The sequence below is a fragment of the Anguilla anguilla genome, chromosome 6 (genome assembly GCF_013347855.1).
Source record: "Anguilla anguilla isolate fAngAng1 chromosome 6, fAngAng1.pri, whole genome shotgun sequence".
Classification (NCBI taxonomy): domain Eukaryota; kingdom Metazoa; phylum Chordata; class Actinopteri; order Anguilliformes; family Anguillidae; genus Anguilla; species Anguilla anguilla.
In genome coordinates this window covers 2762813-2775897 of record NC_049206.1, presented here as the reverse complement: position 1 = coordinate 2775897, position 13085 = coordinate 2762813, and the positions used below count along the sequence as shown (strand labels likewise).

The 13085-nt window shown below is 50.7% G+C and overlaps 1 protein-coding gene across 1 annotated transcript in view; it reads right to left on the bottom strand.

Annotated features, from left to right (window-relative positions):
• Positions 1 to 12145, bottom strand: part of LOC118229550 (histone-lysine N-methyltransferase, H3 lysine-79 specific-like) — a gene marked incomplete at its 3' end in the record, with an annotated part of 24516 nt that extends 12371 nt beyond the window's left edge. Inside the window, exons 1-14 of the mRNA XM_035421589.1 lie at positions 11553 to 12145; positions 6141 to 6184; positions 5909 to 5983; positions 5563 to 5626; positions 4889 to 5117; positions 4649 to 4743; positions 4158 to 4220; positions 3588 to 3643; positions 3074 to 3153; positions 2689 to 2757; positions 2129 to 2235; positions 1547 to 1588; positions 893 to 964; positions 318 to 549 (exon numbers count right to left, since the gene is read on the bottom strand). Coding sequence (XP_035277480.1) covers positions 318 to 549; positions 893 to 964; positions 1547 to 1588; positions 2129 to 2235; positions 2689 to 2757; positions 3074 to 3153; positions 3588 to 3643; positions 4158 to 4220; positions 4649 to 4743; positions 4889 to 5117; positions 5563 to 5626; positions 5909 to 5983; positions 6141 to 6184; positions 11553 to 11633 — 1309 coding nt within the window. The remainder of the gene's footprint in view (positions 1 to 317; positions 550 to 892; positions 965 to 1546; positions 1589 to 2128; positions 2236 to 2688; positions 2758 to 3073; positions 3154 to 3587; positions 3644 to 4157; positions 4221 to 4648; positions 4744 to 4888; positions 5118 to 5562; positions 5627 to 5908; positions 5984 to 6140; positions 6185 to 11552) is intronic.
• Positions 12146 to 13085: the final 940 nt, after the last annotated feature.

The following is a 13085-nucleotide window of genomic DNA, read 5'->3' as shown; positions in this document are numbered from 1 at the left end:
ACACCCCGAAACGCCCAACTGCAGCTGCACACCGTACGGACGCCGGTCTTCTTACATCTGAGGCTTAGCCATGGCGGCTGCTGTGCTTAGCACTACCCACCCCCCCACACACACAGCAGATGAAAGCAGGATTGCAGGTTTGAATCTGAGGTGAGGCACAGCCGTTTTATCTTCTAGCCAAACTACACAACCTAATGTCCTCCGGTAAACATCCAGCAGTGTTAAACACACACAAGCCCCGCATATGAGGGGGCCTGTTAAAAGGCTACGTAAAAAGTTCAGGGATTTATCTGGGTCCTGAAACGGCGCACTCTCACCATGCGGGGGCGCTGCTGCCAGGGTCCGAGCGTGCAGCAGCTCCAGGGCTCGCTGGTTCTTCCTGTTCTGGCGCTCCATGGCGGCCGAGGCCACGCCCTTCCTGGGCCGGCCCCGCCTCCCGCCGCCGCCGCCGCCCAGCTTACAGGCCTTCCCCATGAGCCCGGACCGCCGCGGTGCGGGGGAGTCCTTCAGCGCCAGGAGCCCCAAACGCCCCCCCTCCCTGCACAGCACCTGCACGGGGGGGGGGGGGGGGGAGAGGGGGCGGGGTGGGAGGGGATTGAGGGCGGGAGAGAGACAGAGAGAAAGAAACTTCTAAGTTCAGGAAACAAACTGAAATTCAATTTTATCAACAAAAAAAATCAAAAATGTCCTCCAGAGAATTACTTTCTATCAATGAGTTTCGTTTCAGATATTATTTAGTTAATACTGAAAATGGATAATTAAACTGAAATGGGATTCACCCCCAAACACTGCAGGGAACTGAACTCAGATCAGCTGTGGAGGAGCTTTTTCAGGGTAACACAGGAAGTACCTTAGCTGTGGAGGAGCATTTTCAGGGTAGCACAGGAAGTACCTTAGCTGTGGAGGAGCTTTTGCTGTCTCTGTTCTCCTTCTGTTGTCGGCGCCTAGCTGCTTCTCGTTCCTCCTAAAATAACAGCAGCAATAGTATCAGCAACGGTGATAACAACAGCAACTCACTTAAAGATAGAGAGATATACTTTTATTGAACCCTGTGGGGTAATTCATCCTCTGCATTTGACCCATCCTAGTTACTTAGGAACAGTGGGCACCTGCAGGAGCGCACCTAACGTGCATGTCTTTGAGTGTGGGAGGAAACCGGAGTAAATCCACGCAAACGCGGGGAGAACATGCAAACTCCACGCAGAGAGGATCCGGTCGGACCCGGATTTGAACCCGGAACCTCCTTCTTGCGAGGCGACGGTGCTAACCACTATGCCACCGTGGCTGCCCTTTTAACACAGGCTGCGCGTTCCACAGCATCACAGAGCACGATTCATACAGCGCCTGTTTTCAAGACGTGGTCATTTCACGTTATGAAATATGTGCAGCGCGACAATTAATTAAGATTTCCTTCAGCCCGACAGCGACACACTAGACAAACTCTTTTAGTTTATTTGCAGTCCGCGTAAACGGCAGCCACAGACGGAAGCAAGCCGGGGGCAGTGGTCCACGGAACGCAAAAAGGGGGACAAATTCACACACTTACCCTGAGTTTTGGATTCTTCAGGCAAGAGAAATAATTTTCAAGCTAAAAAAAAAAAAAGACAGAGACAACAGGGAGAAAGAAAGACAAACAGAAAGAAGAACAGATAGAGGGAGAGATAAAGATGCGGGGAGAGTGGGAGACAAAGAAGGATGTGGGTTAAAATAAGTGGGACACACAAACGCACTCGCATGCACTCACACACACGCACGCACGCACGCACGCGCACGCACGGACGCACTCACACAAACGCACTCGCATGCACGCACACTCGCATTTGCACTTGCGCGCACACACACACACTCACTATGGTGCGGTCTATGGTGTGCAGTAGTACAGACTCACTATGGTGTGCAGTAGTGCAGACTCACTGTGGTGCGGTCTATGGTGTGCAGTAGTACAGACTCACTATGGTGTGCAGTAGTAGACTCACTATGGTGCGGTCTATGGTGTGCGGTAGTACAGACTCACTATGGTGCGGTCTATGGTGTGCAGTAGTACAGACTCACTATGGTGCGGTCTATGGTGTGCGGTAGTACAGACTCACTATGGTGCGGTCTATGGTGTGCAGTAGTACAGACTCACTATGGTGCGGTCTATGGTGTGCAGGTAATAAGACACTGGTTTTCCGGTCCAGGACACTGATCCACGCAGAGGGGTGAGCTCCACCACCCTCATTATGGTACCGATGTCTGAGGAGAGAGAGAGAGAGAAAGAGGGAGAGAGAGAGAGAGGGAGGGAGAGGGGGGGAGGCAGACAGAAGAAGAGAGAGAGAGGGAATGGAGAGGGAGATAGAGAGGGAGAGAGGGAGGGAGGGAGGAAAAGGACACATCAGCAGCTGGGCAGAACCCATTACCAGTGACTGAAGCCGGGGTTGGGGAATCCCGGTCCGGAAGGGCTGGATCCGTTTCTGGATTCCGTGCCGGCCCCGGCTCTGCATCACTCCAGCTGACCCGCCAATCAATGTGAGCGGACACGGCCAATCAGCTACGGAGGCCCGGGCAGCTGGAGGAAACGCGGGCGGGCAGCGTATCCGCGAGCTGACACAGCCTTTCAGGACGCGGGGCTCCCCGGCCCCGGGTTCGACGGAGAAAACCACGGCGACGGAGGTCAGAGAGTGTCGAACGGAGCGCGCCGCCACTCACCGCTCAAGTTTCGACTGTTGATCCTAAAGTTTAAAGGCGCAAAAGGTTTTGAGGACACGATTTTGCCACCTGTGAGGGAAACAGGGACAGGGAGGCGGGGTCAGCGCCTGAGCTCCGAACAAACACCCTACAGGCTCAGTTAACGAACGCCACTGCAGTGCGCCAGTATATACTAAGATCACGACCCGACGCTGGTCCGGGAGGGCCACAGCCCTGCTGGTTCTTACTGGAACCAGAAATTCAGCAACTAATCTAGACCCACTGTTTGGCCAGAGATTACACACACTCACCTGGAACGTCAGGTTTAAATCAGACCCTGATTGGGGGGGGGGGAAACAGGCAAACAGTGGCCTGAGGGGGGGGGGCACGCCGAGCGGACACTCACCTTCCTTCATGTTAGCAAACCGCTCCTTCAGCTGGTGATCCACCTCGGGACCAAAGGCAAAGTTATTCACAAATATCACACTGCAAAACAACACAGGGGGTGATCGCAAAACACGCACGGACGCAGCCCTGGACACACAGCACACAAAAACGCACCAGAACCAGATAAAACAGCGAGAGAGAGAGAACGAGCCGGCTGCTGTGCACAGGTGCATTGTGGGATATACCCTACTCTCCCTAGCTTTGTGGCCACTGGTATGTGGACACTGTGAGATGCTCCAGCTTAAAGTCTGTGTGGGAGTGTGTAATGGGACAGGCAGTGCCACTCCTCTCTGTGTGGGAGTGTGTAATGGGACAGGCAGTGCCCCCCTCCTCTCTGTGTGGGGGTGTGTAATGGGACACAGTGCCCCCTCCTCTCTGTGTGGGAGTGTGTAATGTGGGTGTGTCCGGGTGTGCGAACGGCATCGTTATATCAGAGGGGCCTAGTGTTCCCACAATGCACTGCAGCGTTCTACCTGGCGTTCGCTATCCTGTCTTTCCACTCCTCGGACAGGAAGTCACCCCGCTCCAGCTTCAAAAACAAAAACACACACACACACACAAAAACAGACACACACACACAAACGCGCACGCGCGCACACACACACACACACACACACACACCCAGAAACATACACACACACACACACACACAGATGCACACACACACACACAGACACAGACACACACACACACACACACACACACAAACGCGCGCGCACACACACACACCCAGAAACATACACACACACACACGCACACACACCCAGATACACACACACAGACACGGACACAGATACACACACACAGACGCACACACACACACGCGCACACACACACGCGCACACACACAGACACAGACACAGACACAGACACAGACACAGACACAGACACACAGCAGAATGTGAGCGGTTAAGGTCAGGTGTAAAAGCACGTTTGTAATGTTGTTTTAATCCTCTCTCCACATCGCCCCCTGGGGGGGGGGGGCTGCCGGCCGCCCGGCGTCCTCTCCTCCGACGGAACGCCTCCGTCTCTCGCTCGCTTACCGTGTACTCCCCGTGCTTCTTCCCGTACCACTTCATCCACCTCTTAAACTCTCTGTCCATCGACTGCAGGGGACAGACGCACAGACAGACGCACAGACAGACAGACACACAGACATACGCACAGACACACAGACAGACGCACAGACAGCTCAGAAAGTAGCCCGTCCGGCCTTGTCAGCGTTTCATTGATCCTGCTCGTCCAGGCCCACAAATGCTTAAAGAGAACCCCGCCAGAAATAATAATAAATGAACTCAAAACACAGAGAATCACACCCCGTAAGCCCAGGAACCATCACCACCGATTACAGAGAACCCGCTATCCCACAATGCACTGCTCCACTTCATCAGTAAGCAAAGGCCTCAATCCAAATGGGGAATAATAAATTATGAGAAACATTGAAATGAGAATCAAACGAGAGTCTTAATTTACCGGTCTCTGGCATGCCCCGCCCCCCCTCCCCCCCACCCCGCCCAACTGACAGCGATGTTACCTCTGCGTAGCGGGCCGGTGTCTCCGCCTTCTCCACCCCAAAGTAGTGCTTGCAGCTGGTCGCCGCAGCAACCTGGAGCACGACCTGCCCGACCCCTGCGGATCAAATGGACAATAAATCATAAATCATAACTCATAAATCATACCCGCTCCGGCACGCGGAAGCGCACAAACATAAACCTTTTACATAACCAGCAGATCTGGCAACCGCTCTGTTACGAGGGGGGGGGGGGAGACTGACCGCTGCCCAGGTCCACGAAGGTGTCCTCCTCCACCATGTCCATCTCCTGGATGATCTGCGTGACCAGGTCGAAGGAGGTCTCGCCGTACACCTCCGGGCTGAAGGGCTCGTAGTTGTTGAGCCGGTCGGGGTCGGTGACCGAGTGGTTGTACACCTGCTGCAGGACGTGCCGGAGCAGGCCGGGGGACGGGCGCCTCTTCAGCTTCATCGGCTGCGTGGTGCCCTTCCACTGCAAAAACGCACGGCATCGTGGGAAAAGGGGGAGCGGTCAGCGAATGCCCGCGCGCGCGCAGCACCAATGACAAGCCGCGGAATGTTCGGAGAGCAGGACGGGGAAGCGCAGCCGCGAGCGGGGGGGGGGGGGGATAACGGGTCGGGCGGGCTCTGAATCTGGCGGAACGCTCCGGAAAGAAACCGCGCTCTGTGGATCCACCGTAGAACAATAGAACAATTTTTTAAAACCCTGTAAAGTGTAAAACTCCTGCTTCTGCCCAAACACGTGTTCATTTGCAAAGCGAGCGCGTTCAGTGAAAACCCCACACTTTGTGTCGCAAATGAAAGCGCTTGGAGCAAAGCCGTCATGGCAACAAGACTGGGAGTTAATTATGTTTCATTCTCGGTAAAATTCTTTAAAATAATATAAATGAAATAAAAGTACGGCTTGCGGTCCTCACCAGCTGGTGGATGCTGTCGATGGCCCTGTTGTACTTGTCACACAGCCTCTGCATGCTCTCAAAGCTGCAAGATCGATCAGCAAAGAAACCAGCATCATCATCATCATCATCATCTTCACCACCCACAACCAGCATCACTCACCAAACACAGAGATCCTCCGGCAAATTTATTTCTTTATTTTTTCTAGAAAAATCCTCAGCGAAGCAAACAGGTAGTGAGCAAACAGAACGGGCTGCCTCACAGTTGCACAGTATTATACTTGGAGAAATGGAAACAGGCTTCGTCTAACTCAGTGAGACACGCAGACTCACTGAGTTACGCCCTCCAGCCCCTCCCAGTGCTCACCATTTTGTGTCATAGTCGATCAGGACGTAGTTTTCCATGGCCAGCTTAAGGTCGGGGATCTCCTCACAAACCCACCTGTGTGTGCAGGCACATGCACACACGCACGCACGCGCACACACACACACACACACACACACACACACGCGCGCACAAAAACAAATTCAGACATGTGAATTCAGACTGGTCCAGGGTGCACCAAGTATTTAACTGCAGGGGGCAGAAGAGGTCATACCGTATTGTTTCAATAATCTCCTGAGCAGCGTCATGGTGTTTATCCTGAGAGATAGAGAGAGAGAGAGAGAGCGGGAGAATGAGAGAGAGAGAGAGAGAGAGAGAGAGCGGGAGAATGAGAGAGGGTAAGTATCACATCAGCAGAAGTAACTTCTTTGAGGCTTACCTGAAAACATAAAATATAAAATGGCTGTATTAAAAAAGCAGAAGCCAGCAGCATAATTATTCTGATAAGGTGTCGTGTGAGTCTGGGCTTCCTAATGGGGTTTTCTTAATTCAGTTATTTTTCATTCCTTTGAAGCCAAATAAGGTGCTACACACACCAGGGAGACCTCTGTGTTCAATTCAGCCCCCCTCCCCCCCCCCCATCTGTATCATTGAGATACTAAATGCGTCCGAGGCGACAAACCCACTTCCTATAGTCATGGTTACAGTAAGGGGGGGGGGGGGGGAATCAGTCAGGCCAGGCCAGCCAGCACCTCAGTGTTAGCCGTGGCGCATCCCTGCTGCGAGGTCACAGCGCTCCTCACCGCACCACAGCGCCGCCCTGCTGGCCGCGATGCTGATTGACACAGGGAGAAAAGGCCCATTCTGCGCTGCAGGGCTTACTCACAGTACGAGTGACACACAGCGATGCGGACCATCAGCCTGCTTTCAGCCATGCAGCGCAAGATGCTGCCAAACGTGCCGTCGGCTCACAGACCCGAGTCAGACGCAGTGTCTCTCCCAGCGCTGCTCGCATTCTAAACAAACGAGCTGCACACTCAATTAAGCACCGGCAAGCTGCATGGTCATTTTTTTATTTTATATTTCTTTTAGTTCAGTCACTTCATCCTTTTTTATTCTTATTTCTTTTATTTGTTATTTATTTTTTGGGTTGTTTTTACACAATGTGCGTCCTGTCATGAATTTTTTTTTCCCATCCTGCATGCTGTATTTGTTGTTGTGTGTTTTAGTTCACGTGCATTTTATCCATCGTGCGTTTCGATGAGCTCAGCACTTATTTAAATTCCAAGGGCAAATCAACTGACCCCTGACTCCTGAAACGTGAAAGAGAGCTCAGAGAGACTGGGCGCAGCGTGAACTCTAACTGAAGGCAGCTCAAACACCAGGCCATGATGAGGCACAGCAGACTTCAGTGTACAGGAGTGGGGGGCGGGGGTTGCATGTTCAGGAGTGGGGAGGGGGGGGGTGCGTGTTCAGAGCGTGTTCAGAGCGTGTGAACGGGGGGGCGTGATCGCTCCTGGCGCCCGTGACACAACCGCACCTTCGGGGCTAAAAATAAACCCAGTCTACAGCAGCCTCATCTCACCCGTCTCTGTCTGCCCTCGAACCTCACCCCCCCCCCCCCACCCATCTGTCTGCCCTCGAACCTCACCCCCCCCCCACCCGTCTGTCTGCCCTCGAACCTCACACCCCCCCCCCCCACCCCCCGAAAGCGGCAGAGCGACTGCGAGGGGTGGAAACAGATGGTATCGCGCCAAAACCCTGCGAGTCGATTCACGGTGCGAAGAAACCAGATCAAAAGTTTTCTTCTTTTTCTCTTTTTCCCCCCTTCTCACCGCGAGTGCAACGCCGTGCAGTTTGCACTTGTGGCTTTTCCACAAATAAACCAAGCAAAAAAAAAAAAGAAAAAAAAAAGTATTTTCAAGAATTTGCTCGACAAAAACAGAGAGCAGAGGCGGGAAAATGCGAGTCAGGCCTTTTCCCAGCATGCCTCATTCTTGCGCGACACCCTCAGCGGTGAGAGCAGCGGTACAGGCCACGGCGAGGCAGCGCATGCCGGCTCTCCTGAGATGACCTCAGCCAGGGGAGGCGGAGCCCTGTGGGACAGGTGTGCTGCGCTGGACAGGTGAGCCGGGGGGAGGTCACGGAACCGGGTCCCGTCAGGGGAAAGGTGGGCGCCCCGTCCCGCGGACTGCCCCTGAAAATGGGCCATCGCACCAGGCCGAGGCTCTGGGGAACAGGCAGTCTCACTCTCCACATGGATCTGCGGACTGCCCCTGAAAATGGGCCATCGCACCAGGCCGAGGCTCTGGGGAACAGGCAGTCTCACTCTCCACATGGATCTGCAGACTGCCCCTGAAAATGGGCCATCGCCCCAGGCCGAGGCTCTGGGGAACAGGCAGTCTCACTCTCCACATGGATCTGCAGACTGCCCCTGAAAATGGGCCATCGCACCAGGCCGAGGCTCTGGGGAACAGGCAGTCTCACTCTCCACATGGATCTGCGGACTGCCCCTGAAAATGGGCCATCGCACCAGGCCGAGGCTCTGAGGGACAGGCAGTCTCACTCTCCACATGGATCTGCAGACTGCCCCTGAAAATGGGCCATCGCACCAGGCCGAGGCTCTGAGGGACAGGCAGTCTCACTCTCCACATGGATCTGCAGACTGCCCCTGAAAATGGGCCATCGCCCCAGGCCGAGGCTCTGGGGAACAGGCAGTCTCACTCTCCACATGGATCTGCAGACTGCCCCTGAAAATGGGCCATCGCACCAGGCCGAGGCTCTGAGGAACAGGCAGTCTCACTCTCCACCCCGCACGCTCCATCTTCAGAGCACACGGATCTGCAGACTGCAGCTTCTGCCACGGGACTCCCCTACAAATGCTGCAAACTGATTCGCTCTGACAAGCTTTAGGACCGCTTCTCCTTACTGGTAAAATGCTGAGTTGGCGTGAATCACCGTCTCCACCAGAAACCCACCTTACCCGAGGCTGTGACGCGTCAGAAGTAACTGACTTCTGGTCGACGAGCAAAGTGAAGTCCTACTGGCCGGACTCATCTCACACCAGAGCACCAATCAAGGCGCCCACACAAGTACAAGCCTGGCAAAGCAAGAGCAGGGCGATGACCAGATAGCGCTCAGCTCCTCTGTATCAGAACCACCATTTTTAGATGCACTGCAGACTTGGGCTCTGCCCTTTCATGTTGTCACTGGCCCCCACCACCACGCCCCCAGCCACCGCCCCCGCCCCGCAAAGCCACATTTCTCAGAAAACAAGAGGGGGTGGAAACGAAAGTGAAATACACTCAGGGTAGTAGCTGAAAAAAGCAAACTGCAGGCACACCCGTCTCTTGGGCTGGTGTCCCGTGCCTACGTTTGGTCACGGCCATGATGCTGGGCCTCATGAGCAGGTCAGGAAGCCAACTTTCTTTTGCCTACTGGTCTCAGTGGCTGGTGCATCCAAAAAAATTCACCAGTAAATGTCACGGTTTGACCAGACAACTAGATATTTAGAATGGAACAGGATCGCTAAATGATGGGTGGGTACCTGCCAAGGGTGGCTGGTAGAGTAGACGAACTTACCAGCCACAGATCTGGCTGGTGGCTGGTGGCCGGTGTTAATTTTGCACCCTGCTCACAAGTCAGGCATGAAAAAACAGAACCACGGGTCACGGTTCTACTCAGCCAACCTGAGCACGCGCAAACATCGCAAACAGCGCAAGTCAGGACAAGTTCACCCCAGGCACGGACCTCCTTTGTTACTTATTATTACCACAAACGTGCAAAAACCGCATCGCAGCCTTCAGACACGGTTTTCCGATAATACCACCAATGTAAACTGAAATCGCCACCACTTAGCTTAGCTTCCGTTTTCTGTGAGTTGTGAATGTAATTAATTTCAAAGGCAGCATAAACCATTGTTCGCTGAAAGTACATGAATTCTGCAGTAGCTGCAACGACATTGTATACATACAGAACCCTCCAAAATTACAGCCATCCTCCAAAAACATGAGGGAAAAAGGCTGCATAAAATAAACACCCCTTCATTGCACGCTCAAAAAATTAGAAAATAATATTCTCTCATCCAAGCCCAATTGCTCAGATTCTTTTTTTTAATATAGAAAATAATATTCTCTTATACAAGCCCAATTGCTCAGAGATTCTTTTTTATTTTACACAAGTATTCATTTTATTTCCCTAAGAGGTGACGTACGATTTTAGTGCCACCACTGTTTTCAGTACTGTCTGCAGCTAAACGAGTACACTACTGCTTCAATCGCAATTGCGGTCTCCTGGTAATCCTAGTGGGCGTAGTATACTCAAGGGGATCTTAAAAGATGCACGAGCATCATAAACATTATTGCACAGACGCGCACTTCCGGTCTGGATTCGTCCTCGTGTAACTCTCAGTTCAATACCTGGGCAGGATCGGTAAGACACGCGAGTTACGCGCATATAGCCTTGACGACCCGTTCACTCGCAGATTGTCTATAAAAGATGTTTGCACATAGTTACTACCTTGTCTTAAATCAATTCGTCGCCCAAACTCTTTTCCGACGTATCCCCTTTCCGTGGTGTAGGTAATGTTAGCCGGATAAATTGCGTGTTTAGGTGACAATCTTTAAGCTAACCGGGTCTAAAGAAGGCTGGCTATTATGCAGGATATGAAAAAATTCCATCACTGCACCACGCAAACGTTACTGTGGTTTGTTTGTTACAGTAACGCTAGCTCATCGCTTCTCAAAATGGGCGCGAATACATTTTCCTTTCAAAATGATATCTAGCTACAGTTAGCTAGCTAAGCTAGGATACTGTAGAAGTCGATTTCGGTGCATTCAATGACACTTGATAGCTATGCGTGCACAATAGTGTGATGGTAACGTAGCTAATAGACTATACGTCAATTAGATAGCTACTCAGCCATTTAGTTGGTTAACATTATATAATAATGTAATTTACGTTGGATTAAGAATTTAGATAGCTAAATGCTCCACAGTAGCGACATGAACCAAAGAAGTAGCACTTAACTAGCTGTTATGAATAGATAAATGTGTCCAACTGGATAGACTAAATGTTCATTGTCGAGCTAATTTGGCAAGTTCGCAAGCTGTTTGGTGACAGTAGCTGCAAAATAAATGTTTAATTATCTGACTGCTGATATCAAACTAGACGCATAGCAACCCAGCTATAGCTATAACGATAGCCTGTGACAGATAACTTTAGCAAGATCAGTTAACCAGCTCCTTCCTGGGAACGCAGCCTGTTGGATAACGTTTGATGGGCTGTACAGATCACTAACGCTACTCATACAAGGTGGTTGTTGGCACCAAAATCTGTCGCCAACTTTTCAGAATCACGGGTGTGTTAACGTTGCTTGCAACTGTTCAGTGTCACGAATTACTGCAAGCTAGCTAAATAACTAAAGCTAGCTAGCAAGGTTACTAACGCTAGGTGTAACGTTCCATTAAATAGTCTAGCTGGTATCTAGTAATATTATAACCATTAACACAGCTAGCTAACCTATTTAGCAAGTTAATATATCTAGCTAGCTATCTACCCAGCCACTTACCTAGCTGAATAATTTGACTGCTAGCGAACCAGCAAAGCCAGTATGTTTTGTAACAAATAGTGACACTGTATAAGAAAAAGCATGCCATTGTTATTAGTTTATTCAATCTTTACTCACGTATACTGGTAACGGCCATGGGTAACTCGCGGGTTCTGCTCCAACTGGCGATTTCAGCTTGAGTTCTAGCCGCTCTCCCATTCTCGTGCTGCGCTACTTATTGTCGCTGTATGTGCGGTGCTAGCTGTGTAGCTATTAACATTAGCCTTCTACCGAGTCATGCAAGGATTGATTCGATCATTGTGGCAAAAATGTATTAGGATAAAGGAACTACGTCGCAATAAAATGCTGAAAAACGTTTTGTTTAACTTGTTTTGCTCAATTGTCAGCTCGGATTCGGTTTAAGCTAAAGCTAGGTTGCTTATTCCGAGCTTTACTGCTACCCTTCTACAACTCCGCATCCATCTTGGACCGGCTTGAAAACAGAGCTGAACTGGCAACTACCATGCAAAGAATGGGGAGGAAAATGTATCCTTTTCCGCGAAAATATGTGGACTTCTACAATGAAAACGAGGAACGGTACAAGCATGTAACCCTCGACTGGGACCGCCCTACGATGACAATACCGAAGTGTAGTGATTTTTTTGCTAGCAACGGGGGAATTTTGAATCAAAATTTACCGACGTAAATAACGGTTATTGGGGTGGACTGAACCTTGCAGCGGAGGTGGGCGGAACTCTTTCTTCCCTCCACGCGGAGGCACAAACAAAAAAAACCCCACACTTCTGCTACTGGACGTTCCGACAAAATAATAGAAGTTACTTCTAGTAATATGTCTTAAAATGTGACTGTTTCGACATGTATTTGGCAGAATGTCAATCTTTATTGTTCTTAAGTTACATTCCAAGTAAACATGCCCACATTTGGGTTTTCCACGAGCTGAAATTAATTTTGTATTAATTTGTGGTATTACGGTTGGCACCAAGCCTGTGGTGTAGTTTTAGGAACGTACCCATAGTCAAAAGTTGGTGCGGCCTGCCTTAAAGCCAACACAAAGGACATAAATTATGTCAGCATATTACAACACATTTGTGAATGTTTTTTAAAAAAAAGAAAAAATTAAATGCAGTAATATGTTTATAGTCTTATTGCCACATGAACTATGTTCAACTTTTGATATTTTTTTAACTTAGGCAAGTCATAATTTATGAGTTTATTGTATAATCTTGAACATTTTTTTTATTTTGAGTGCAGCCACCAATGTCATGAATATTGCAGTGCATGTAGGCAAATGTCTGTCTTTATCAGTATGTCTGTGGTGTCATCAAAGCTGTTTTTTCTGTGTGTGGGGTACCATGTTTTGAGCTTAATTGGGTTCTGTTGAGAATGAGAGTATTAGGATGAGTCTTGCCTGCTGCCCAGTCTTATTATATCAAGAGGGGAAGAGTTTCCAACCAGTGAAGGAGCAGACAGGTGCGACAGATCCTGGCTCCACCCTCTCCGTCACCCTCTCCTCCCGCATGCACCTTGCCAGCTAACCAGGGGTCATCTTCTGCTCCTCTCTGCCCTCACTGGGGGGCTGCTCCAACCCAGCCGACGCGAGGAAGCCTTTTTCCCCCAGAACAGCAGGGCAAAGAGCAATATGGTTCACCT